The following is a 27,607-nucleotide window of genomic DNA, read 5'->3' as shown; positions in this document are numbered from 1 at the left end:
CAAACAAAACCTGAAGAACCCAGTGGGGAAGAGGAGCTGGAAAGTCTGGACTGCAGGGGAACAACTCAGATTTGTAGAAGTGTTTGCTACCCCCAAATGGTTTTTATTTTTAAACTGTGGCCGTTTATTTGCCCAGAATTACCCAAGAAGTTGAGGGAATTTCTATCAGAAATACAGCAGGTGGGAAGAGCTGTGGGAAAGGAGAGGGGATTACATTTTCTTTTTGCAAGACTCCGATTTCCCTGCAGCCTGAAGCTGTTCTGGAAAAAAAAAAACCTAAAAATCAAACCACTTAAAAAAAAAATTATATTAAAAAAAAATAGATTTACAATGAAACAACATCATCTTTATTGTAACGGCAACAGTAGTTCCATGAGTCAAGAACGTTAGAGAACTTCAATTTTTATAAGGTGAAGGAATTTACCAGCCTCAATGAAATGCAGGGCTAGGGAATCACACAGGACAATGACCGATCCCATTCCACACCTGTCCTACAGCCCCCTGTGGATTCAGGGTCCTTCCTGACGGGATTTAGTGTACCACATCCAAGAGCTCTCCAAAATCCCAAACAGGATCCCAAAGCTGCTGCCACCAGAAATCCCAACTCATTCATTAGCTGCCTTATGTTACCTTCCAGAGGCCGGTTACAAGATGGGTAATTCTGTGACAAAAAATAAAAATAAAACCCAAAACAACAAGAAGGATGCGAAGCTTGTCAGCTGGAAGAGAACGTGAGCAACGGACAGAAGCACAGAGGGTTTGAGGAAAAAAAATAAAAATAAAAATGGCAGGTCCAGTTTTCAATGTTTCCACCAACAAAGGCGGCAGAAAACTCTGAGGGTGTGAAAACCAAGGTTTGGGGGGTTTAATGAGGTTTAGAAAATAAAATTAAAAAAAAAAAAAAGGAAGGAAGAAAGGCTATGTCTGCTTGGATAAAAAACCCATGGAAATGCCAGCACACACCTCGAGCGTCCTGCTCTGCCAGGGACCCGACCCAGCTGCTCCCAGCTCCAGGGAAAACAGCACAGGCAGGGCTGGGAGCTGATCCTACAGATCCCATAGATCCCACAGATCCTACAGGCAGGGCTGGGAGCTGATCCTACAGATCCCATAGATCCTACAGGCAGGGCTGGGAGCTGATCCCACAGATCCCATAGATCCTACAGGCAGGGCTGGGAGCTGATCCTACAGATCCCATAGATCCTACAGGCAGGGCTGGGAGCTGATCCTACAGATCCCATAGATCCCACAGATCCTACAGGCAGGGCTGGGAGCTGATCCTACAGATCCCACAGATCCTACAGGCAGGGCTGGGAGCTGATCCTACAGATCCCATAGATCCTACAGGCAGGGCTGGGAGCTGATCCCACAGATCCCACAGGAAGGGTGAGACCCCACAGGCAGGAGGGGAGGAGCAGACCCCACAGGAGGAGCAGAACAGATCCCACAGGCAGGAGTGAGGAGCTGATCCTACAGAAAGCGTGGGAGCTGATCCCACAGGCAGGAGGGGAGCAGATCCCACAGCACCCACAGGCAGGACGGGATTGAACAAATCCCACGGGCAGAACCGGGAGCAGATCCTACAGGCAGGAGGGGAACAGATCCCACAGACAGATTATTGAGTGAATCCCACAGGGAGCAGGGTGAGGAGCTGACCCCACAGACCCCACAGGGAGCAGGGTGAGGAGCTGACCCCAGACCCCACAGGGAGCAGGGTGGGACAGGGCAGTGCCCCCCTGCAGCTGCCCAGTGCCCGCTGTGCCCCCTGCCAGGGATCCCTGGAGCTTTGCTGGGGGCAGGAGGAGGCAGGGAAGAGAAACCAGCCCGACTCATGGGATCTCAAGTGACCAGAGCACTACAGGAATCCTTTGCTCACACCCACAAAAGGACAACCCTCGCCCCAAAAGCTGAAGAATTCCATTTTACATTATCTGTTATTTTTTTTTCCTTGGAAAAACCTGCAATAAAAACCTTTCCCACCATACCCAATGGGAAGCAGTTTTAAAAATGATTTTGCAATTTCTCTTCCCCGTTCTGCCCCTCTCCAGAAGGAATAAAGGAAGGGTGAATGGATGTGGGGAGGCTGTAGGTTGAATATCTGAATTTCTCTGGAATGGGCTGCAATTTGCCTACAGCAGAACACTTTTCTATCCAGCAGAGACAAAAGATTTCCCATCCTGACTGGAGGGTCTTTTCTAAATCAGACACCGGAGCATCTCCGAGTTTCTTGAGTGCTTTCCATGAAAAACGTGCCTGAATCCAAGAAACACAGGATTCCTCCCCGTGTTCCATCCTCCTCCACTGGAATTAGATCAACTACATTTTTGCAGAGGGTGAATTCCTCTCAAAGTCTATTAAAGCAGAGGTTCATTATTTTTTTTTTTTTTCTCCATATATTCCAAATGCAGAGTAATAGTTTTAAACAGCTCTTACCAGCACTGGGATAATCTATTCTACTTAAGGATTTTGTAAGTATAGTTTCCACAGATCAGTCTCAAACCTTATTGCTTCACAACTGCAGTATCCCTTGGAAAAAATAAAAATAAAATATTGAATGGTCTGTTAATTTGTCCCAAATGGCTTTCCAGATTTGGCAGGGGAGGGAGAACGGAATGGCCAACAGAGAACATTGACTTCAAAATATTACTGTAGAAGGGTTTCCTCTTATTAAAAAAGGATACACTGTATTAAACAGCTGAAAGTAAAGACAGCATTCAAAGCCCATGAGTCAAGCCACAGCCAAAACCGTGTTCTACCCCTAAGTATTGTTTTCTTTTCCTCTTTCTTTTTTTTTTTTTTCCTCTTTTTTTTTTTTTTAAACAAAGATTTTCCTCCACTGCCATTTTAATCTTCACCAGAGGGTGCTTCATCTTCAGATCCCTCATCCCCTGACTTTTCTGGTGGAGGGCTGGCTGATTTTTTCTTTTCTGGGGGGCTTTCAGGCTCTTCATCCTCTTCTTTGGGGGATGGGGTCTTTTCTTTTGTTGCCTTGGAAGCTGTGGGGCGACCTGCCTTCCCTTTGCCTTTCACTGGGCTGGGGGTCACTGGAAAAAGAGAAACCTCGTAAAACTCAGCGGCAGCAAAGGCAGAAGCAACTCCCAATAAATGGGATTTCAGTCATTCAGCAGCAGTTTGGCCGTAGGCACAGTGTTTTCAGCGCTCCCAATTAGCAAAGCCGAAGTGAGGAGCAATCTAACAAGACTTTAAAGCTGTTTAATTGCAGCCCCTGGCTGATTGCTGGATGTGACATCATAAATGGACACAGCTCTCGTCAAAGCAGGACACACACTGCCGTTATTTGCAACTTCCTGCAGAAATGCATCCAGTTTTCCTCTGGTTCACATTTCCCCACCCTGACAACATCAGAGTCCCAAAGAAAGCCACAAGCTGTTGTTATTTGGCTGTGAGACACAGACAGTCAGAATGCAGCGAAGGTTTTCACCATCAAGACACAGACACCAATTCCACCCCACAGGCAGAACTAAAGCCAGCCCATTATTCCACACCGCTGCTTTAAATCCTGGCATTTTGTTTTCAATATTTTGGTTGTCTGTGACCCCAAGATTTCTAGCAAACCTTCTGCAGCAAAAAGAAAAGCTGGATTTTGAACCGAGGAACTTTCACTGCACAGACTCACCTGTGGCCTTTAGCCTGGGCTTGGGCATTTTCTTTTCTTTCCTCTCTGGCTTGGATTTCTTGGAGACCTTCTTATTCTTCTTTTTTGAACTGCCATAGTCACTGTCATCATCATCTTCCATGAGGAAGTCTTCATCACTTCCTGAATCTGCTGGAAGCACAAAGAAACTTCAGTTTTTGCAGGGGGGAAAAAAAAAAGGAAGGAAAAGATAGAGCTGAGATCTGCCAGTTAAATTGTGGACACAGACTCTGAGACCTCGTGGGCTTCCATTTATCTGCTGTGGCACAAAACCTGACTGGGTTTTTACATCAGCAGCAAAAAGCATTGGGAACTTTACAATTATCCTTTAGGGCTGCTTACAAAGAAACAGATCTTTGGAAAACACACACATCTCTGGGAAAAAATCTTCATCTGCAAGGAAAAGGCACCAGGATGAAGTTTTTTGTCTCATTCTGGATAAAAACTGCAGGGAAGAGATCAAGAGATTGACCCACTTGTGAAGACAGATTTTGCAGGGCGCACACACACCTTTGCAAACTTGGAATGCAAATTCTGGATGTGAAAACCCAACTTGGACAGAGACACGATAAAAAATGAAGACACTGAGGAGCAGAGTGTATGTCCTCAGTGTCCCTTTCCCCAATCCCATTTACTCACTCTCCTGGAACTGTGCCTCATCATCCTCCTGCTCTTCCTCCTCACTCCCCACGTCATCCATGAGCATCTCCCGCTGTTTGGAGGCTGCTTTGGACGCCGCCTGCCGCTGCTGACGAACGTTTTTGTGATCTTCCTTCTCATCCTCGCTGTCCTCTGTGGCAAAAGGCCCCAAACCGTGAGTGCAGAGCACAGAGCTCCCTGCCTCGAGGCAGAACTTGGGCAAAACAGGGGCAGGGCATTCATGAGGGGGTTAAAACACTGAATTACTGTGAGGGAAATTCAACCTCATCGACACCTTCCCTACTCACCCAACAAAAAATCCTCTGCAATATTTTTCACTGCAAAATCACCACTTTTTGTCTCTTTTTTTTTTCCTTACCTGCAGGCCTTTTCCTGGATTTGGAGGCTGCTCTCTTGTTCTTGTCTGGTTTAGCCTTCTTTCCTTTTTTGCTTTTTTGAGAGCTCTCGTAGTCGCTGTCGGCTTTGCCGTCGTCAGCTCCGACGTCATCGTCTTCACTGCCAAAATCTTCATCTGCAAGGAAAAGGCACCAGGATGAAGTTTCTTGCATCACTGTGGATAAAAGCTGCAGGGAAGGGATCGACAGATCTATCTATCCACTTGTGAAGACAAGCTTTACAGGAGTTTTACATTACACACAAAAAAACCCCATTATCCCAAACCAGGGTGGGAAACAACAGCAGCAGATGCAGCACCCGACTTAAAATAAATCAGAATTATTTCTCTTCTGTCTCAAACTCTACTCCTGCAACTCTCACAGGGGTGAAGAGACACAATTTAAAGATACACATCAGTACAATGCAGTTACCTGCTGAGTGTGAATCATCTTTCTTAGTCTTCACATCTTTGTCTTCTGAATCCTCACTGCAAATGAGAGAAAGGTGAAGTCTGAGTGCTTGTCTCAACTTCGCTTTCAGTCACTCTTGTGTGGAAAGTGACCACTTTTAAAGAGCAAACTGATGTCCAGGCTGAGGATTTTCACTCTTCCTGGACATACTTCAGGGTTACTCGCTGTCTGTGGAGTTATCATGGTTGGGAAGATAATGTTCAAACTCTGAATCACAGATAAACCTCAACCAGGCAGGAAATAATCAGACTGAGGTGAACCATGCACTCCACTCTCAAAGCAACCCACAATCCACATGGCTTTTTAGTTACAATTTTGATGGTTTACATGCAGGCTATAAATGAAATAAAGGTTTATCCTGAGCAGATTTTTTAGTCAGCACTTGTTTTTATGTCATTGTTTAGATTCCATTCTGTGCAGGCTGCTCTCAACTGGCACCTGTCTGCTCTAAGCTTTCTCCAAGGATTTGATCATTTGGAAAATAAAAGATATCTTGGGGTGACAGAACAAGAACCAGCTGGCAGAACCTCCATCCCTGGAGCTGAAATCTGCCATGAAAACAAACAAATTATTTCAAAGGTCTCACGGCAATCATTTGGGGACTGCAAAATGGAAATTCTGCAGGAAAATTTCACTTTTCAGTAGGGCAGCACTGAGGCTGCTGGAGCAACTCAGCCCCCAAAGTGAGTTCTGTGTTCATGGACTACCCAAAATGAGAAGTTCCAAATGTCCCCTGCCCTCAGTGCCGCCCCACCCCTGGCACCACAGGGATGCAGCCCTGGAGCCTGGATCCCATTCCATCATCCCAGCTGCCGCTGGAGCTGCTGGAGTGATGCAGCACTACTGACAAGCGTTTCACACGCGATTCCTCTGTCCGTTCCCATCAGGAAGAACAAGCACCTCAGCGTCTCAGCCCTGACTGAGCTCCTGGAATTCCTTGGGAGATGGAAGATGCCGCTCCCCACACACAGGACAAGGCCCTGAGAGATGTTCCCAGCAGGTGAGAAGCTGCTTTTACCTGTCCTCCTGAGAATTCTTCCCAGATCTCCTCTTGTTTTTGGCCTCTCGCGGAGACGAGCGGATTTTCTTGGATGGGGGACCCGAATCTCTTCCGTAATCGTCATCTAGGCAGGACAGAACGGGTTTTTGAGTCCAACTCATTGCCAGCAAACTGCTTCCCTCAGCTGCAACTCAAACTGGTCACTTCATGCACATCAAAAAAGAGAAGCATCACAAAGCTTCAAAAACAAACTTTGGTGGAAGCAAAGTTCTGGTTTAAATCACTGATTTTTACCTTTTCTTCTGCCAACAGCACCAGGAAAATGCTCTGCACAGCCAAGTCTCACCCAGGGAAACACAAAACACCTCACAAGAGGACACAGGATCTCATTTTAACACTTAGTTATTATATAAACCTATTAAAAAGTAACATCCATATGTATTTCTACATGATTCTAACAGCACACACTATTTACTGCCCTGTGATGGGACAAAGGATGTCATTAAATAGGAGTTTAAAACTCCTTACAGCTCTTACACAATACCTTATTTAATTAATAAAAGCACCATAATTAAGAATTATGCACATTTATCTCATTTTAATTATCAGTGCAACCTCAGCATTGAGTTAATCTTCCAAGAACTCAAACCATATTCCAGAAATTTTCTGTTCATTCACACTGATTGTATTTTCTTTTTTAGAAATGAGATCCAGAACTGTTAATTCAGAGATTAGTTTGGCTTTTTTTTTTTTTGAAATGTGATCCAGCACTATTTTGTTAATTCACACAGATAATATTTTTTAGCTGCAATCCCCCCCAGATGCCTGATAATGTGGGCTCAACTGGAGCCATAAAATAAATGGAAAACATCTTTTGCTGTGGGAAAAAAAAAAAAAGTGGCATCAAGGAGCCTCTGCCCCAGAACACAACATAGAGCAAGGAAGGCACTGCTGCCAACAGCCTCGAGGCACTACAACAATACCAGCATTAAATAACAAGATTTCTATCACCATTGTTTGTTTAATACAAAACATACGAGAATCATTATATTTTCAAATACTTATTAACAGTTCAGGCCGTGAAGAACAGAAACTCCTTGGAATCGGAGTTGAAGATGTGATTAGAAGCAGAACAATTAATATGCATGGCAGTAATGAGCTGCTCTAACCCAAGGAAATTAAGGGAAAAAAAAAAAGTCATTTACCAGCATCATCTGATTCCTGAAACTGGGAGTAATCGACCACCTTCCTGTTCCTGTTAAAAAGCAGGAGAAGAAGAAATTAGGAATTCCAAAAGCTTTAAGGAACAAGAAGTGCCACATCCCTGCTTCCAGGGCTGGATTTGTAGCCCCAAAAACATCCCAAGAAAACTGGGATAACTCAGCCACCTCCACAGTCAGAAGAGAACACAGTGTATTTAAGTGTATTAAAGCATTAATAGCATTTTCCTGAGGAGGTTTTATAATAATCTGGATTACACTCTCAGCATCTGTAAGTTCTTTTTGATATACACACCAAGATTATGAATCAAACATTTCTAAACTTCTCCCTTTGGGATTTCTGCTTCTCACAGCTCACCTGCTGCCACACCTTCTCCTCCAATTTTTATTTTCCCTGCTTTTAAAGCATTTTAAGTTTTCACTGGGGTTTCCAGGAGCTTTCTGAATGAGTTACACTGATCTGGAAATCAACAAAATCCAATCAGCTTCTTTAACTTACTGAAACCTCCAAAATGGAACTGTTGGTTATTTTATCAGCACCTTGGCAAGACAGCTGCCCTGTAAAACCCTGACCAGAGGGAATCAGGACAGGCAATAATTCAATTAAATTTCAGCTGCTAATGCCTCAAACTCGGACTCCAAACACCTCCTGGAAGGATTGGCAGGGATGGGAGGAGCTGGGAATCCAGAGATTCCCACAGTCCCTTCTTCCAGCCCTTCTGGCCCAAAGCCAAGGACCAATCTGATTTTGCAGCAATCACCACGTGAGCTCAGTTCTACAGCTGGAAAACTCCACGCAGCACACGGATCCTTCCTTCTCCTCCTCTCAGCACAATTCACACTCAGCTCCCCAAACCGTGCTGCCTTACCCGCCAATTAATTCATTACCATTAATTAACTGCTGATAAACCTGGTCAGCTCAAAGGCACCCCAAAGCCATCACTGCTGATCCATCTGAAATCAAGTTTAAGTTGCTCTCCTGAACAAGCACCTCTAATTCATGGCTCACAGAAGGATGTAGGAGTAAAACGGTTTTGTTTCAACCCAAACCTCTTAAAGAAATTATATTTAAAAAAAAAAAAAAAAAAATCCCTCAAAACCCACCCCAAAAATACCAAAAAGGCAAATGAAAGGAAGACAAGATCTGAGCAGGTGGGATCCCACCCGAGCTTTGGAGCACGTGTGAGTGCAATGAAGTACAACAGGACCCCGCACCGGTCACTCCCTCCCGGTCTGAGTGTGCTAAAACACCAGTTCAGGGACACGATTATTGGCAAGTTTTGATTTACATTTGATTTACATTCCTATTCCAACAAGGAGCCTTCCTGAAGGCTGCCTCCCAACCCACCTCACGAGCGAAAACATGAATTTTATTCTGATAAGCATCAGAAGAACAATCAAGTTATTAAATAAGAAGTCTGACTTTACTTAACAAGTATTGGTTTTTTTTTTCCTGTGAAAACATTAATGGGGTGAAAAAAGCAGAATTTCCACATATAAAAAACACTTTTAGACATCACTGAGCTACCAAACAAGATGGAATTGGCAGCTTTTCCACCTTGCTTCCTTCAGAGACACATTAAATCAGGTACTGGAAATGTGACAGGGGCAGCTACAGCATTAACAAAAACTGTCCCTTGAACAAAACCAGCGTCCCCGAGGCAAACATCCCTTGGGTTTTTCAGCCAGGGAGTAAACCCTGCTCAGTTTTCCTCACATGGTGAGCAGGAAGAGATATCTGTATTAAACATAATAATTAGAAGTCGTTGTTTCAGAAGAAGCCAAAAGTGAAGCTGTCTCCTTGCATTATCTCCTCTTGCAGGGCGAGAAGGGTGGAGTAAAGAGGGAATCCCTGCACTGAAAACAAAAATCTGCAAATCTCCAACAGCACTAGGGAAGCTCAGAGGGACAGAAAGAACCAACCTGCTCCTGCACCTGCCCCTGCCCTCGCTCCAAACTCATCACTCACCTCTTTTAGCCCGGCCAAGTTTTATTTAGAACCGCGGCAGCAATAACAGCGGCGGGTTTGCAAAGAGAGCCCGCAGTGTTTACTACTCCAAGGTGATCAAAACACTCTGTGGAGATGACTGGAGTTAAGAGCCAGGGAAAAGGAGCTGCTGGTGGCAGTGCAGAGCCTCTCTCTGCTGTAAGATGCCAAGGCAAGCAAGGAGACGTAAAAATAAACTCTCTGTTAAATCCACTTAGGCTGAGCGTAAAAAGACAGGCACGGGGACAGCTGGGATGGGCATTGTTCAGTCTGGTTTTAAAATATAAACTGAGATTTGAAGATAATCTCCTTGCTAATTCAGATTAACACCAAGTGTGCACGTAAAAAGTTCAGAGACAAGTTTTTATTAACAGCTGTCGGTCCAGTATTTTTGGAATAAACAGGAACTCATTAACACGTTAGGATGGAAGCACTCAGCACGGTAATTCTCCAGTAATTTAACTACAGCTCAGAAATGCACAGAATTTCTTGCAACCTGCGCTTGATGCCTGCCAAAGTGCAACTTCGGAACTATGAGAAGCAGCATCAACACGCCAAAGGATCATTAAATGCCTGTAAAACTGAGAAAGGATCTCATCCTCACACTTCAATTTACTTCCTAAACCCTCAGCCTTTAAACCAACATCAGCACAGCCCTACAATCAAGCAGAAAAGTTTTGGGTTTTTTTTTTTTTTTAAAGGGAATGCAACAGATTCCCAGATATTTGTACAGGCAGTAAAACCCACAGATGAAATCCACATCTAAAATATCCCACAACATACAATCCCTGCTAAAAGAATACAGAAAAATACAGAATACAATACAGAAAAGCCCTGCTAAAAGGAGTCCTCAAACATCCAGGCACTGAAGAGGAATCTATAGGTCAAATGACAACCACCTACCCTCAATCCCAGAGAGCAAAGGCAAGGAGATTAAATGGTTATTGAGATTTCTGTATGGCTTTTTTCACCACAGCCTTTATTTAACCAATACAACCAAAAGCCCTCAGCATTTGTGAGCAAAGCTCCAGCCCCTCCCTGACCCTCAGGGCTGGCTCAGCAGTCAGGTTTCACTTTCAGGTAAAGGTGTTCCCTCAGAGACCAACACTATCAACAAATATTGCCACTAAAAGCCCTTTGTGGTGGTTTTTTTTACACACAGAAAATACGAATTCCACCCAGAAGCGTTTCCCGCAGGGATTTTCAGAGCTGTGCAAAGCAAATCTGCAGTGCTGGATTTGGACCTCCCATGAACGTTGATTTAAAACCACCACCAGGAGGTGGCACAGGGCCCCTGCCACAGCCAGGGACCCAGACCAGGGCACTTCGGGGCTAATCTGGGTAAAAACTGGACTCAGGACTCACGACTGAGAGACAGCTCAGAGTTTGGGTCTGGGCTGGACTCCCCACTCTGCTCATGGCACCTGCAGGATTTTCAGGGATCCACACGATTTGGACCTCCATGAAACAACTCAATGATCTCTGCAGCAATAATTAAAGCGGTCTTGTGCTCGTTCTCTCTTTGAGTCCAACTATAATTGAGATTTTACTACAGAAATGATGCAGAGCAGGAGGGGAACTCCCTCCCTCACCCTGGGATTATGAATTTTCTTGTACCTGCACCTTCTGTTCTCTCTGAAAGAAAGCAAGAATCATCTTTTTACTCATCCATCTCTGGACCTCACAGCATCACTCGATTTTATTAAGTGCCAATCCCCAAGGCACTGCTGCTTGCATTGCAATCCCATGAAAGCTTTCCCACAATCACAGTATTTCCACTTTACATTGCCCAGCAACAACACTGGCAACAAGTTACATTTAACAGATACATTTATTTCCTGCACGTAAAATTTCACCCTTCCACTGCAGCGCCAACACCGAGCTGGGGTTCAGATCCAGAGAAATGAAGGATGTGAAACCTTGAGGCACCGAGATAAATTGATAGCTGGCTTTAAGCTGAAAATGAATGACCAAAAAACTCCTGGGATTTCCAACCCTGCCCACATGATCTCAATTTGCAAAGCCTGCAGGAGAGGACCACCAAGTAAAAGCAGAAGAAAGGACGGACCAGAAGTGAAAATTCTGACTTAAAACACATTAATTGATGGTGTATATATATAAAAAGAAGTGGCTCTGAGTATTTTATTTTACCCCCGTAAGCAGCCCCAGCTCTCTTTGCACAACTTCAGCAGAGTTACACAAGAGATGCAGAAGTTCAGTAATTTCAGGTTCCCTCAGTTTTTACTCCTTGCCTTTTTCTAACACTGAAAACCCCACCCAGGAGAAATGGAACTGTGCAGGAAGTACCTGGCTCTCAGTGCCTGTAAATACCAGGAGTTTATTACCACTTAATTTTAAGTAACTGACTTGAACAGCCAGACTCAACCTTAGGTCAATTTTCCCAACAGCTGGAGTAAAAACTTGGGATGCAGGATGGATTTCATGAAGTTCACTGCTTTAGGTGCACACATGTTCACCAGGAACCAGCAGACACCACCGATTAATTCAAGGAACACTGACCAGAGGAAAACTTTCCCACCACTAAATCTCACTCTGAAGAGGAACCTCTCACCAGGCTTCCATTTTACCAAAAACCTACTAAGACAGGCAAAAAAACCTTCATTCCAGCATTAATTTATAGATTTAAATCTACTGGCAGAGCTCTCTGGTTAGCAGAGCAACATAATGTAGCAGCCACTGGATATTTACCTTTTTTTTTTTTTTTCCCCTGGAAGGATTATTAAATCCAGGGAGAAAAGGGACTGCTGCATCTATCCTGCCACGTGCCAGGAGGTTTTGTGCTCCCAACTCCCAACAACCTGCTGGACTTTGGTGCTTCATTTTCCTGCAGAGCAGAGCCTGCCAGCTGAGGGTGGCACCAGGCAGACCTCTCACAACGCTGCAGGACTGGACAGAGGTTGTGTTATTTTAATCGGTTTTTTTCGAAACCCTTGTAAAAACACTCAACTCCAGCAAGCTCAGAGGCTCTGCTTTTAGAGTCAGCACCTTTTCCTTACCTGGAGCAAATCTCCAGAGCTGGCAGGGGAATGGCCAACACTGAAGTGTCCCCTCAAGCAGCAGAGTCACATCAGCACTAATTTGGGCAGCTCAGCCATCATCGAGCCACTCCCCTATTAGCAAAGCAGTCCTGGCTTCCATTTATATTTTCAATTCTGCACACGACAGATACTAATTAAATACAAATGCTGTCATCTCTTAAATGTACAGATGCGTTAATAGACACAATTAATTTATACTTATTAAATTAGCCAGAATACCCGACATCCACACCCCAGGCCAGGCTCACGGGGAATAAAACTACAACCAGTTACTTGAGAATGAAGGAATTCCAAAGCATCAGAAGAACACCGTGGGAAACCTCACACCCCTGCTACAGAGACAACTCAGACCACGAGTTCACCCTTTTGCCACCTCCTTGGTAAAGCTTGGAGACACAAGGGAATCACTGGGAAAAACTCACAAGGATCATCCAGTCTTTGCACAGATACCCCAAAGTCCCGCCTTGTGCATCCCTGGCAGCGGTGTCCCAATGCTCCTGGAGCTCTGGCAGCCTCGAGGCCGTGCCCAGCACCCTCTGGAGGAAAAACCTTCCCCAGGCACCCACTCCTGACACATCTCCGGCCCTTCCCTCGGGCACCACTTCCCTGCGCCGCAAACCCCCGAAGCCGCCACGCTCCATCCGAGCCCAGCCAGCGCTCCGACACCGCTCCACCCGATCCGCCAACCCCCGGACCCACCTCTGGCACAACACAGCGCGGCTGCCGACCGCACGGGAAGGAAGAAGAGGAAAAGGGAAGGGGGGGAAAAACACCAGCAGCAGGAAAAGGCGAGCGCGGAGCGCGCAGCCCGCGGCCGGGCGGAGCAGGGCGTGTGGCAGCGGCGCTCGCACCGAGGGGGCGGCTCCTGCCGGCTCCTCCCCTACGCGTGGTTCCCCATGCACAGCCCCCGTGGCCCGGACCCTCGCCGGATGGCACCGCGTCCCCTCCCCCGGCAGCGTGCTCGGCTCGGCCCCGCCGCCCGGAGCGGGCCCCGGCCGGGGGCAGAGCCGCGGATGGCGGCGCCCGCCCCGCGCCCAAGTGGGTCACGGCGGCGGCGAAAAATTTCTCTTTTCCCCCCCGCTCGAAAATGTGGGACAGCGCCCGCAGGGCCGCCCCGCCGCGCCCCGCCGGCCCCGGGCGAGCGGCGCGGCGTGAAATGCGGTGTTCACGGCGGTGGCCGTGCCAAGTTAGCGGGGGGGAAACAAGGGGAAATAGAGGAGAAATCGGCACGGCCTGAGCGCGGCCTGCCCTGCGCGGGGCCGGCCCGGCTGCAGCGGCGGCAGCGGCGCCGCCGGGACTCACCTGACGGGCCGCGACATCTTCCCGGCGCTTCGGGCCGCCCGGGGCTGGGCGCGGAGCGAACGGGGACGCTGAGGCCGCCGGGGCCGCCGAGGCCGCCCGGAGCGAGCGGGAGCGCTGGGCCCAGCGCCTCAGGCCGCGCCTGCGGAGCCGCCGCTCCCCCGTCAGGCGCCGCCGCCGCCCCCGCTGCCGCTCCCCGATCCCGCTGCCGGCCGCGATCCCGGTGTCGCTCCCCCGATCCCGGTGGCGGTGCCGGGTGTCGGGCGCCGGTCCCGCTCCCGCCGCTCCCCCCCGCAAAATGGTCGCGCTCGCCCCGCCGAGAGGATGCGAGCGGGGGGGGCGGGACCGCCGACCCCGCCGGCCGCGCCCCCCTCCCGCCGCCGATTGGTCGGGGGCCGCGAGAGCCCGCGCCCCATTGGCTCGTTCGAACCATCACGGCGCGCAGGGCCCGCCCACTGTCCCCGCGGGGAGGGCGGGCAGCGCGGCCCGCACGCGGCGGAGCCCCGGCCGCAGATTCGCCACGGGCTCCCGGCGCTGCCGCGGCCCCGCCGCGCCCCGGCCCGCCCCTCCCGCCCCGCCCGCCGGGTCCCTCCCTCACCGGAGGCACGCTGGGATTTTTCCCCGTTCCTCCGGGAATTTTTCGGGGCGCTGCGGGGCCTCAAGGCCCGAGCGGCAGATTCGCCGCGCGGGCCCGGCGCGGTTTTGGAGGGAAAAGGCGGCCCCGGGCGCGGGTTCGGTGTCGTTAATTTTTATTATGAAGAAACGCAAAAAATTGGTCCCGGCGGCAGATTTTGACAGCGGCGCTGATGCCACCACCGCCACTTTTCCCTGTGCTAGTCGGCAGCTAAGCAGATACACAATTTATGCAAAGTCCAATGAAGATTTGGGATTTTTTTTGCACTTTGAACTCCCCAGAAATCCCAAAATGACTCATTTTGGTTAGAAAAGGCGATGCTTTAACCATGGAAAAATTGAAAGTATTCCACAGTCATTAAAATGGCAGCTTCTGCCACAGCAACTCACTTTTGCTTTCCACTTGAGTCTTCGGAGGTTCATCCCTCCATTTTAGTAAAAATAGCATTGAAATCCTATTTTTATCCATTGGGTTCACTAATGAGACCAGTTTGGCGATATAAATAGGGTCAGATTTATAGGAGTAATTACAATTTCAGGATAATTTGGGCTTGTTTCATGCCCTGCTTGGGCTTCATGGGAATTCCTTTGGAATTCTGGCCCTTTTCCCGCTCCATCCCTGCCCCTGGTGCCCGTCAATCCCCAGGAAAATCCGGCTGATTGCGGAATAAAGAGGCCCAAAATACCCGGAATTAAGGAGCCCCGAGGAGGAAGGTGCAGAAACCACATCAAGGAATTCTTGCTGGAAATATTGGATTAAACCCCACTGGGGCTGACTCAGAGAAGCACCAGTTTTGCATGTTTATGTCCCGCCTGTAGCCCAATAAAAACAGAATAATTGAGGATATTTCAGCGGAAGTTAATTTGGTTTTTCTTTGGGTTTTGGGGGTTTTTTTTTGTCTGCTTTGTTTGGAGGGTTTTTGTTGGGGTTTTTGGGTGTGTACTTGGGATTTTTTTGTTGTTGTTTGTTTTCCTTGAGTTTTGGGTTATGTATTTGGGGTTTTATGGGTGTGCGTTTGTGATTTTTTTTTTTTTTTCTTTTAAAAATGATTTTGTTTTGCTTGGGATTTTTTTGGGGCGTGTATTCTGGATTTTTGGGGGTATTTTTGTCTTTTTTGTTTCGGGGGCTTTTTGTATGTTGGTTTTTTTGGGGTGTTTTGGCTGTTTTTGTTTTTTTTTTTTCCCCCCCTCTTTTGTTTGTTTGTTTTTCTCGTGTTTTGTCCCCTCCCTGTCGTGCCTATCGCGACTTAGGCAGCCAAGGTTAGGGCAGGGCAGTGCCAGCCCGGGGCCATTGCAGCCCCTCTGTCCCTTTGTCATGGAAGTGTCCCCGCCGGGAATCCACACCGGGATGGGATCACCACAAACTCGGAATTCCAGGGGATTTTCCCCATTATTCCCTCCTACTCCCACCCCTCCTGCACCCTCAAAATCAGGGTGGATTTCGTCGTTAGATTAATTTTATAATGAAACTCCTCCATTTCCTATTCTCACCACTCGTCACTGTGGGTTTTTATCAGCCCTGGGGGCAGTGAATTGATGTTTATCTTGAATTTTATCATTTCACCAGCAGATTTTTCTGGTCTCACCAGCACCGCCTTCCCTGTGCTAATCAGGGAAATGATAATTATAATTTATGCAAAGCCCGCTGAAGATTATTTGATTTTTACACTTTAAATTCCCTGTAAACCCCAAATCCACTCATTTTGGTTAGAAAAGGAGCTTCTTTAACTGTGGAAAAATTAAAAGTATTTCACAGTCATTAAAATGGCAGCTTCTCACTTTTGCTTTGCATTTTGGACTTTGGAGGTTCATCCCTCCGTTTTAGCAAAAAACAGCATTGAAATCATATTTTTATCCATTGGGAACCGTGAGAAGATGGTTTGATGATATAAATATGGTCTGATTTAGAAGAGTAATTACAATTTCAGGATAATTTGGGCTCGTTTCATGCCCTGCTTGGGCTTCATGGGAATTCCTTTGGAATTCTGGCCCTTTTCCCGCTCCATCCCTGCCCCTGGTGCCCGTCAATCCGCAGGAAAATCCGGCTGATTGCGGAATAAAGAGGCCCAAAATACCCGGAATTAAGGAGCCCCGAGGAGGAAGGGGCAGAAACCACATCAAGGAATTCTTGCTGGAAATATTGGATTAAACCCCACTGGGGCTGACTCAGAGATGCACCAGTTTTGCAGGTCTTTGTAGCCCAATAAAAACGGAGTAACTGAGGATATTTCAGGGGGATTGGTTTTGCTGGCGACGCAGGGCAGTTCACACCGCGTGTTTTGTACATTTTTGTTGTTTTTATTCCTAATTCCAACTTGTAAACTCATTTCTTGGGGCCGCTGAGGCAGCAAAATGACAACTACCAGCCGAGCACTGTCAAATTTTAATTTCAAACCCTTGCAATGCTGCACCACTGACTGATTGACGTGGTTAAAATCCACTTTTTCCTCTTTACACAACCACAATACTGAATTTTACGATGCTCAAGGCCCTGCCTCTAAAATACTTGTTTAACAGCAAGCAATTAAAAAAAAAAAAAAAAAAAAAGCTAAATTTTGATATTGTTGACCCACTGAGGCTGCAGTAAAATTCTCCAGCTGTGTGGCAGCCACCAATTCACAAAATTCACAAAATCCACCTTGAAATTCGCGTGGTTTTGAGTCTCAGGGCCACAAATTGAAATTCCAGGAAGGAGAAACGAGAAGGAAATGGGAACAGTCTGCCCAGAAGTCACACAGAGGACACAGAGTGAAAGCAAGGAAAAAATAAATTCTTTCACTTCCCAAAGTGCTCATTCCTGAGGAGGCCACGAGTGAAGCGGAATAAAGACAGTTTCTGATTCCTATTTGAATGATTGGGTTTTTTTACCCACCCACATCAACAGAAGTTAAATGAAGACATTTCTGGGCTCTCCCCTCGCAGTTGTCCTTAAAACCAGAATTATTCCAGCTGGCACGAGCTGGGCACAGCCCCTGGATGGGGATTTTGAAGCTGTTTTAATCCAGGGGCATTAATTTTTGGGGTTTGCTTGGCTTTTTTTAAGCAGGGGGAGATCTCTGCAAACGCTCACAGCTGCCAGGGAAATCGTTTTCCTGTCTGCTTGGGGTTCTTACAACCGGCTCAAGCAACGACTCTTCCTTTTGTGCGGCTCGTGGCGGGTTTTATCTGACATTTTTTTCAGACGCTAGCCAACAGTAAACGTGGGGAAAAAAAAGGCAAGAAACCTCCCCAGGGCACACCTGGGGACTGGAAAGCAACGGGTAGCATAGTGAAATCGATTTTTATAAAAACCTTCCTCTGGGTTTTTGGAGGATTCTCAGCGGCACTTCTGGAGGAGGAGGCGCAGGAAGGAACGACGGAACGAAGTTCTCCCGCAGAATTCCCAGGAATTCCTTGTGAGGAGGCCCTGGAACAGATTATCCAAAGAAACGTGGATCCCGGGCCGGGCTGGATGGGATTTGGAGCAGCCTGGGACAGTGGAAATGTCCCTGCCCACGGCAGGGGTGGCACTGGGGGGAATCTGGAAAATCCTTCCCACCCAAACCACCCCACCACTGTCTAACTGGAGCAGGAATTTGGGAATTCTCAGCTGCTCTGAGCAGTGAGCGGGGCCTGGGCAGGGTTTTCCAGCCCCAAGGAGAGCTCTTTGTTCTTTGCTGAAACACTCCAAGGTGCGGGCACAAAATTATCAATAAATAACGCTTGAATCTTAAGGGGTTTAGTGACAGCTGCTTTAAAAAATGAGGCACTTCTCACGTTTTCTACAAAGAACTAGAAATATCTATAGGATTAAATATTTATAGGATTAAAAGCCATTATTTTTTTTTCTTTTTCTTTTTTTTGTTTAAGACAATGCAGTAAAATTCAGCAAGGCACTTCAAATTTGTTGCTAACCGGTTCTCCCTGTTCCTAAAGCCAAGGGGGCAGAAAAGGGTAATTTTTAAGCACCTCAAACCCCAAATCTGGCAATATTTGCACGGCAGAACCCAAGCCCAGGTATTTCAGCTTTTCATTTATACAGTGGAGCACGAGTAATTCTAAATTTCTCAACCCTCACTGTTTAATTTGAAGTTCTTTCCAGCTGCAGAGAATGAAAACTCAGATTTTTTGGTGAAGGCGATGGGTGCCTGCTTTACCAACTCCTCCCTCTACACACGACAGGCAGGAGGAAAAATTTGCCAGAGCGAAGCAGGAACCGGGACACAGCCATTTCCAGTCCTGTTTTCCAGTTAAACCACTCAAGGAGGTAAAAAAAAAAAAACAACAACAAGTTCCAACCAAAAAAAAACCCCAATTATTGAAGGCCTTTTGCTGAAATCCAAACCCAAAACACGAGCGGGGTGATTGCGTACCACCAGTGAATCGTGGAACAGCAAAATCCAGAATTAAACACCCCAAAGTGCAGCCCTGAACTGCGAGTTTCCTACAAATTCTCCTCAATTTGTACCTTTTTTTTTTTTTTCTTCTTTTGGCCAGAACTGCCCTCCACCATGGATATCTGGGATGTGTGGGGGGAGAAGTGGCAGCAAAGGGAAATGGGGAGTGGTTCCTTCCTTTCCTTTCATCCCACAAAGTCTTTTCCTCCTCCTCCTCCTCTTCCCCAGCCCCACTAAAACAGCAGGGTTGTTTTTTTTTTTAGGGAGCTGTTTCCTACCCCAAATCCCCTCCTGGCTGCAGGAGAATGGTGGGAAGGCAATTCAGCAGCACTTGCCAAAAAACTGTTTGGGGTGAGGGGTGGAAGCCATCCCAAAAGTGCAAAGGGCCCTCGTGGGGCCACACAAAAGGGGTTTTACAGCCCCCTGCCCCAATAAAGGGGCAGCAGAGCAGGAGGGAGGCACAGGGGGTGAGGAGGAAGGGCAGGAGCAATTCCTGACGGAATTTTGGGGTCCCTGCTCGGCAGGCAGAGCCCAGGGGAGCGAGGGTGGCGCTGCCCCAGCTCCCCAAATTCATCCCCCCCCAGAATTTCACAGCACTGATCCACGTCCAGCTCCGTCCTGGGGAGGGGGTGGTGGCAGGGATGGGATGTGCTGGACCCTCCAGGACACGGATCCATCGCTCCAGAGCAGGGAGGGAGGAGCTGGCTGCAATCCCAAAGCTGGGGAGAATCCACAGGCACCACCGGGGCTCGGGGTGTGTCCCCAGAGGGAGGGGGGAAAGGTGCAGAAAATGGGAAAATCCCTCTGACAGCCCTGCCTGGGCCAGGCCAGCACTGCCAGAGGAGGAAGTGCTCAGAATTTATGTATAAAATAAAAATTCAGCGTGATCCAAGGCACTGCTTGGACGTGGATTGTGCTCCAGCAGAGCAGCACAGCTCCCACGGGGGAAAAAGAGGAATCTTCCCACTCCTGCTCCTTCCATTCCTCACTCCGAGTCACTCCTCAGTGCCCTGCTGAGGAAACAGTCACTGAACAGGAGCCAAGTTCAAAATCATAGGGGAGAAAAACCCCAAACCAGTGACAGGTGATGATGGTGATGGTGAGTGGGGATGATGAGGAGAAGCCCAGCAGTGCTGGAGCGGCTTCAGCAGCAGGCCCAGCCTGGAGGAGACGTCTCCTTGATGTTGATGTAATCCCCAGTCCCAGCAGAGGAGGAGCTTCCATCTCCCAAGGATGAGGACATCATCTTCTCGATCAGAACCCTGGGGGGAAAAAAACATTCCTCAGTTTGATTTGGGGGGGTTTTTGTTCTTTTTTTTTTTTTTTTTTTTTAAACCAGCAGTGTCAGGCAGTGCAGAAAACAAGTAAAAAAAAAAAAAAGAAAAAATTCAAAGCTCAGAAGGACATAAAATAAAATAACTTAAAAAATCATTGACTAAATGACTAAAAAATCAGATTAAGGAACGTGACAGCACTGGCAGCTGGACTTGGGCAGGGACAGCTTTGTCTGTCCCAGGGTGCTCCAACCTGGCCTTGGGCACTTCCAGGGATCCAGGGGCAGCCACAGCTGCTCTGGGCAGGGAATGAACTCCTGGACACATCACCAGGGCTGTCCCTACCTCATGGACTCGTTGATGTTCTTGTTCTCCTTCACAGACGTCTCCACCCATCCTGAAAATCCGTTTTCTTTGCTGAACCGATCGACTTCTTCCCTGGTCACTGCCCAGGGGGAAAGGTCACACTGCAAAGCAGGAATGAGGCACTTCAGAGGCACGGAACCCCGGAATGGCTTTGGCTGGAGAGGACCTTAAAGTGATCCAGTTCCACCCCTGCCCTGGGCAGGGACATTTCCACTGCCCCAGGCTGCTCCAGCCTGGCCTGGGACACTTCCAGGGATGGAGCAGCCACGGGGTTTTTTGGATAATCTGTGCCAGGCCCTCCCTGCCTTCCCAGGGAGGAATTCCTCCCGATTTTTGAAGCTGGGAGTGTGGAGTTCAGTGGCTGTGTGAGGCAGCTCAGCCCTCCCAGGTCTCGGGGCAAGGTTCTCACAGGGGTGTTGCAAGCAGCAAGTTCTTTATCTTTATCTGACATCTCAGTTACTGACACACCTCAGTCAAGCACGCCTGGAATGGAGCTTCCAGCATCGTCCCTCATCCCAAATCTGCCCGGGCTCTCAGGGCCAGGAGAGGCGGCACAGGGGTGGTGGCACCGTGGTGGCACCGATGCCAACGGGATGGACGCAGGGACAGAGAGCCTGGCCCAGAGCTCGTGGGTGCAGCCACACAGGGAGCCCTGATCCTGGCAAAGCTGCTGCCCCTAAACAGAATCCCAGGATCCCCGAGGCTGGAAAATCCCTCCAGGAGTTCAAACTGTGCCCGGTGCCCACCCTGAGCACTCAGTGCCACCTCCAGGTGACACCTCCAGCCCTGGGCACTCCAAACCTCCCTGGGCACTTCCCAGCCCTGAGCGCCCTTTCCATGAGGAAATTCCTGCTGCTGTCCCCCCTGAGCCTCCCCTGGCACAGCCTGAGGCCGTTCCCTCTCCTCCTGTCCCTGTGCCCTGGCATGAGATCCCAAATCCCCCCCTCCTGTCAGGGAGTTTAGAGAGCAATCAATCAAGGGAAATAATTATTGACGTGGATGAGGAAAGCCGCTCTCCTGCCCACCCACCCCATTTTTTCAGTCACCTGCAGTTTTAGGCTCTTCCCAAAGCCAGCAAGTCTCAAACTGAATTTGAAAACGGCTCCTGAGCCAGTGCTGGCACAGGGAGAACATGGAGGAGGTTTGGAAATGAAGGGAAAAAACATCATTAAAAGGCAGCAGCCAGTGCAGAGGGAGAAACTTGGTGCAGAGGGAGAAACTTGGCGCTGGATCCACGTGGAAAGCTGAGATTTCTGCCTCTGGGACAGGAGCTGTGCTCGGGGTGACACTCAGCCTGCCCAGGACAGCGACAGCACGGGAGGAAAGGCCCCAGGTTGCACCAGAGGGGGTTTGTGTGGGATTTCAGGAGAATTTTCTTCAAGGAAAGGGTTGTAAAGCAGGGCTGTGGGGAAGAATCCTTCGGAGAGGCAGAAAATTCCTCTAGAGGGGTCTGGAAAGGTTTAAAGGGTGACAGGGTGTGCGGTAACTCCAGGCAAGGTGAGTGCTGAAGGTGCAGAAATAAAGAGAAACACACAGAGAAACACAAACATGGTGAAATACAGCCAAAGAGAAAAAAGTGAGAAACACAGATAACATAAAAAAACATGCACAAAACCACACAAATACATGAATGCACACAGAAACACACAGAGAAACACACAAGCCAAACAAAAACCGACACCGAAACACACACAATCCCACACGGAAACACAAAATCCCACACAAAATCCCACACAGACACACTCAAACACACAAACCCACCCCAAACACAAACAAACACAGAAAGAAACAGAGAAACACACACACAAACACAGAGAAACAAACAGAGAAACAGACAGAGAAACAAACAGACAGAGAAACAGAGAAAGAAACAGACAGAGAAACAGAGAAAGAAACAGACAGAGAAAGAAACAGACAGAGAAAGAAACAGACAGAGAAAGAAACAGACAGAGAAAGAAACAGACAGAGAAAGAAACAGACAGAGAAAGAAACAGACAGAGAAACAAACAGACAGAGAAACAAACAGACAGAGAAACAAACAGACAGAGAAACAGACAGACAGAGAAACAGACAGACAGAGAAACAGACAGACAGAGAAACAGACACACAAAATCTCACAGACACACACAAACACATAAACCCACCCCCAAACAGAAACACACACAAAACACACAGAGAAACACACAAGCAGACAAAATCCCACACAGAAACACTCAGAAATACACGAAATCCCCCCCCCAAATCCCACACAAAACCCCTCACCAAACCCCCCCACAAAACACACCAAACCCCACACACCACACACCAAACCCCACACAGAACACACCAATCCCCACACCCCAAACGCACCAATCCCCACACACCAAACCCCACACACTAAACACACCAAACCCCACACAAAGCACACCAAACTCCACACCCCAAACGCACCAAACCCCACACACCAAATGCACCAAACCCCACACACCAAACCCCTCACATCAAACACCTCACACCAAACCCCACACACCAAACACACCAAACCCCACACACCAAACCCCACACACTAAACGCACCAAACCCCACACACCAAATGCACCAAACCCCTCACATCAAACACCTCACACCAAACCCCACACACCAAACCCCACACAGAACACACACACCAAACCCCTCACACCAAACCCCTCACACCAAACCCCTCACACCAAACCCCTCACACCAAACACACCCCAAACCCCCGTGCTGCCCACCTTGTTGGCCAGCAGCAGGCAGGGCACGGGGCTCCCGTCGGGCAGCGCCAGTTTGCTGTCCAGGTCCTGCTTCCACTTCTGGCTGTTGCTGAAGGTGCTGCCGTTGGTGACGTCGAACATGACGACGCAGGCCGAGGCCTCCCGGTAGTAGAGGCGCGTCATGGACGTGAAGCGTTCCTGCCCTTCGGGGTAGAACCAGAAACAAACCCCACCTCACACTGCGGGTTTGGGGTGTTTTTGGCTCGTGCTCACGCGTGGCCTTGCTACGGAAATGCTCGTTTGGGGAAAGCGGAGGAGAAGCGGGAAATTTCTCAGTCGGGAAAAAAAAACAACAAACCACCCCCCCCCCAAAAAAAGACACCAGGAAACAAAAGGAAAATGCCAAATAATATTAAAAAACAAAACAAAACCCACAAACCAAACAGAATTGTTGTGAGCAACTCATAAATGTTCACTTCCCAGCCATGAAAATCAGATCTGTGCATGGCTTCTGGGAGGGGGCGAGCTTTTCCTGAAGACCAGGAATGCTGTATTCATAATTACTGATAAACTGACTGATTAATTAAGTACTAGAGAGACGTACGAATTTATCGAGTGAATTCGATTATTCGTATAATATTCCTATATAATATATAATAACGTAACATATAACACATAATATATAATAATACAGTAATATAATATGTTAGTATATCATATATAATACAGTAATATAATATATAATATACAATATATAATATGTGTATCATCATAATCATATGAATTTATATTTAAATTTATCTAGATCAATTTAGAATTCATCTAAAATAACGCGTTTATGCACCATTTTCGCAGCTGGCGCTAACGATGTCTGCCTAATTAGTGTGGGAATTGAGGCACTGGATGTGTCCTGCCTGGGCAGGTCTCAGATCACAGAATGATGGAAACTCCAGATTTTGTTTGGGATAAAAAGGAACCAAAGATCAGCCAGTGCCAAGGGGCAGGGTGCACCTTCCCCTGCTCCAGGGACACTCCCAGGGATGGGGCAGCCCCAATATTTGAATTATTGCCCCGTAACTCTGTCCCCTGCAGCCCCCCGAGCGTCCCTGGGCACCTCAGGGACACACAGAGCGTGGCCCCTCTGCTTCCCCCGCCTCAAACTCCGTGTTTGGGGGCCGAAACCAAAACCAGTTTCTTGCTGCATTGCTCGCTCTGCCAGCTTCTCCTTCCTGGTGCCTCTTTAAGGGTTCCAGGCAGCCGAGCAGCAAAAGCAGAGGAAGCCACATCCAGAGGTGCCAGTTTGGAGAGGCCGCTGCTGCCCAGACCCCTCCTGGTGCCAGGGAATTTGGGAAATTCATTTCTCTGCCCCCTCATTCCACCCCAGCTCGTGTAATTCCGTCCCTCAGAGTGTGTCTCGTGCCAGAAATCTGGATTTTAACACAAGATTTGGAGCTGAGCAGTCTCGTGTCCAGCCAGTCCCACATGCTCTGGCTCTGGAACAGAAAGGAAAGGCTCGGCAGGAATTACTGCGTGCGTTCCTTGCAGGTGGATTTTTAATTACATATTTAAATTAGTGCAGCAGGCTGGAAAGCAGAGCAGTCCTGCCCCTGGAACACACAGACTCCTGGGATTTATTTTTGGAGGGGAAGGAAAAGGAAAGAAAAGGGGGAAAGGGGAAAAGAAAGGGGAAGGGAAGGAAAGGAACAGAGGAAGAGGAAGGGAGAAAAGAAGGCAAAAAAGGCCACAACACTGAGAACTTTAATAAACCCTCCCAAATACCTGCAATGTCCCAGAGCTGCAGCCGAACCGTCTCCGACTCCGACCACTGAACCACCTTCAGCGCAAAATCCACTGGAGAATTCCCCCCAAAAAAATAAATAAAAAGGAAAGGAAAGCTGCTCAGGACCACTCTGCACCACGGGACTGGCTCCTCCACAGCCTCTCCCCAGCCCCCAGAGCACCAACCCAGCCCCAAGCACGGGCACTTTCAGAACCCTGGGCTCTCCATCCATGCACAATTCCAGCCAGGACGGGGCTCGGAGCAGCCTGGGATAGGGAAATGCGTCCAGTGTGCCCCTGCCCGTGGGGTGAGAGGAGCTGGGGGTCCCTTCCAGCCTGGATCACCCCAGACTTGCTGCAAGCAGCCCAGTGAGTCAAAAGGGGAAGAAGCCCTGAGTTGTTCTCACATCCGGATGTGTCAGGGTTTCACCGCAGGGCAAAGCCTGCCCTGGCTCCGCTGGCAGCCAAACGCAGCCGGGCTGGGACTGACCAAAACCAGGAACCGAGCACAAAACCACCCCAGAAACCAGTCTGCAGCGTTTCCTGCTGGGAGAGACCGCGGGCACAGCCCGGAGCTCCGGGGCTCTCCTGCCTTTTCCACCTCAAATCCATCCCCTCTCGGGTCAGGAGTGAAAATTTAAACAGCTGTGCTCAACCCCCACGATTTTGGGTCCTTGGGGCGATTTCCTGGCAGCTCCTGCTCCTTCCAGGTTATTCATTTACACAAAAAAACCCAAATCCTGCTCAGCCCCAGTCCCAGCCTCCTCCTCACAGACCTTCCCAAGCCCTGATGAAGCTCAGCAGCGAGGCCAGGCTCTTCAATTAATGCCAAACCAGCGCAGCTGATGGTTTAAATGAGATAAACTGAGCCTGTAAACTCAGATTATCCAGGTTATAACTCCTGGAGTGGTTATTCCAAGGGGTGGGAGAAGGATGGGGCACCCCAAAATGAGCCGGGCAGATGGACACGATCCCCAGGGGGCTCAGGGCTGTGAAATTAATGCCAAACCAGCGCTGCTGATGGTTTAAATGAGATAAACTGAACCTGTAAACTCAGACTACCCATTTTTCAAGGGGTGGGAGAAGGATGGGGCACCCCAAAATGAGCCGGGCAGAGGGACACGATCCCGTGGCATCTCAGGGAAGAGCATCCAGGAGTTAATCCCCATCAACCACGGCAGATTCGCGGCGGTTCCCGGCCCAAATCCCCAAGCCCACGCCCCGGGGAAGGACGCGGGGAGAGCGGCGAGCTGCCCGGAGCGAGGGGCGCGGCTCGGGATGCGCTCCGGGACGGGCGCGGGGCCGGACCCGGGAACCCCGGGAACCGCCGGGAACCCCCCGGGAACCCCCGGGAACCCCCGGGAACCCCCAGGAACGCCCGGAACCCCCAGGAATCCCCCCCGAGCCCGGGGAGCGCTCACCTCCCACGGTGGATTTGTAGTGCCGGTTGAAGCTGTCGTTGGCGTAGCGCTGCACCAGCGAGGTTTTGCCCACCGTGGCGTCCCCCACCACCAGCACCTTGAACATGCGATCGCGCTGCCCCATCCCGGCCCGGCCCGGCCCCGCTCGGTCATGTGAGGGTCAGGTGAGGCAGGGCCGGAGCCTCCAGGGGCTGCCGGGATCTGTAGTTCGCTGCCTTCATCCGGAGCCGGCGCCGGGCACCGGCAGATCCAGCTCTGAACATCTGCTGTGTCAGCACATCCTGCCCTGTGCACCCCCAGATCCAGCCCTGAACATCTGCTGTGTCAGCACATCCTGCACTGAGCACCCCCAGATCCAGCCCTGCACATCTGCTGTGTCAGCACATCCTGCTCTGTGCACCCCCAGATCCAGCCCTGAACATCTGCTGTGTCAGCACATCCTGCTCTGTGCACCCCCAGATCCAGCCCTGAACATCTGCTGTGTCAGCAGATCCTGCCCTGAGCACCCCCAGATCCAACCCTGAACATCTGCTGTGTCAGCAGATCCTGCCCTGAGCACCCCCAGATCCAACCCTGAACATCTGCTGTGTCAGCACATCCTGCCCTGAGCACCCCCAGATCCAACCCTGCACATCTGCTGTGTCAGCACATCCTGCCCTGAGCACCCCCAGATCCAACCCTGCACATCTGCTGTACCCACAAACCCTGCCCTGTGCACCCCAGCCCCGTGCACCCCCAAACCCTGCCCTGCACATTCCCTGTATCCCCAGATTCAGCCCGTGTGTCCCCCGATCCTGATCCCTGCACCCCCAAACCCTGCCCTGCACATCCCCTGCACCCCCAGCCCCTGCCCCACAACATGCACAAACACCCTCCCAGCAGATTTTCATTTTTTAATTAAATGTTTTTAAAAGCTAATTTTATTTTTTAAAATTAAGAATAATTTAATGATAATTTTTAAATTTTTTCAATTTTTAAATGAGGCTCCGCTATTGCTGGGGTTTCTCCAAGATGTTTCTTTCTGCAGCTCCTGCTCCTTCCCCCAAGGAGGAAAGGCCAACACAGCCCCAGGAGAGCAGGATATGCCCCAGCACCCCAATATTCACCCCAGTGTGTGAAATCAGCAGGGTCTGGGGGGCTGCTCCCCAAACCCGAGGCTTTCCTTTGGGATTCTGCCCCAAGCTCCTGCTCTGGGCGAGCTGCAGGCACAGCCCTGCAGGGAAACACCAATCCCTGCAAACCCAGGGGCTCTTCTGCCCCCCAGGAGGTGCAGAACCCCCTTGTTCCACGGAATCAGCAGCGAGAGGCAGAGTGCCAGCAGC

General features: G+C 49.2%; 2 protein-coding genes across 6 annotated transcripts; both read right to left on the bottom strand.

The window, feature by feature from the left end:
* Positions 1 to 324: 324 nt before the first annotated feature.
* On the bottom strand, positions 325 to 13,846 carry NUCKS1 (nuclear casein kinase and cyclin dependent kinase substrate 1). Of its 2 annotated transcripts, none has more exons than XM_040085461.2 (8): positions 13,729 to 13,846; positions 7,366 to 7,415; positions 6,179 to 6,284; positions 5,122 to 5,177; positions 4,674 to 4,826; positions 4,295 to 4,447; positions 3,638 to 3,787; positions 325 to 3,044 (listed from the first exon to the last, which is right to left on the bottom strand). In XM_040085461.2, the coding sequence occupies exons 1-8, from the start codon at positions 13,743 to 13,745 to the stop codon at positions 2,845 to 2,847; spliced, it is 885 nt and encodes a 294-aa protein (XP_039941395.1). In that variant the 5' UTR covers positions 13,746 to 13,846; the 3' UTR covers positions 325 to 2,844. The 2 variants fall into 2 exon arrangements, with proteins under 2 accessions (XP_039941395.1, XP_039941396.1); XM_040085462.2 differs by having other exon boundaries at positions 3,638 to 3,784.
* Positions 13,847 to 16,635: 2,789 nt separating this feature from the next.
* RAB29 (RAB29, member RAS oncogene family) lies at positions 16,636 to 26,426 on the bottom strand. 4 transcript variants are annotated; one of them, XM_040085366.2, is made up of 5 exons: positions 26,286 to 26,426; positions 24,865 to 24,936; positions 23,107 to 23,288; positions 20,354 to 20,475; positions 16,636 to 19,996 (listed from the first exon to the last, which is right to left on the bottom strand). In XM_040085366.2, the coding sequence occupies exons 1-5, from the start codon at positions 26,407 to 26,409 to the stop codon at positions 19,879 to 19,881; spliced, it is 618 nt and encodes a 205-aa protein (XP_039941300.1). In that variant the 5' UTR covers positions 26,410 to 26,426; the 3' UTR covers positions 16,636 to 19,878. The 4 variants fall into 4 exon arrangements, with proteins under 4 accessions (XP_039941300.1, XP_039941303.1, XP_039941302.1 ...); XM_040085369.2 differs by having other exon boundaries at positions 23,107 to 23,283; positions 26,286 to 26,355; XM_040085368.2 differs by lacking the exon at positions 26,286 to 26,426 and adding an exon at positions 25,272 to 25,532 and having other exon boundaries at positions 23,107 to 23,283.
* Positions 26,427 to 27,607: the final 1,181 nt, after the last annotated feature.

This window comes from Hirundo rustica, chromosome 24 (genome assembly GCF_015227805.2).
Source record: "Hirundo rustica isolate bHirRus1 chromosome 24, bHirRus1.pri.v3, whole genome shotgun sequence".
Classification (NCBI taxonomy): Eukaryota; Metazoa; Chordata; class Aves; order Passeriformes; family Hirundinidae; genus Hirundo; species Hirundo rustica.
Note: the sequence above shows the minus strand (reverse complement) of the source record. Positions and strands in the feature narration are given on the sequence as shown.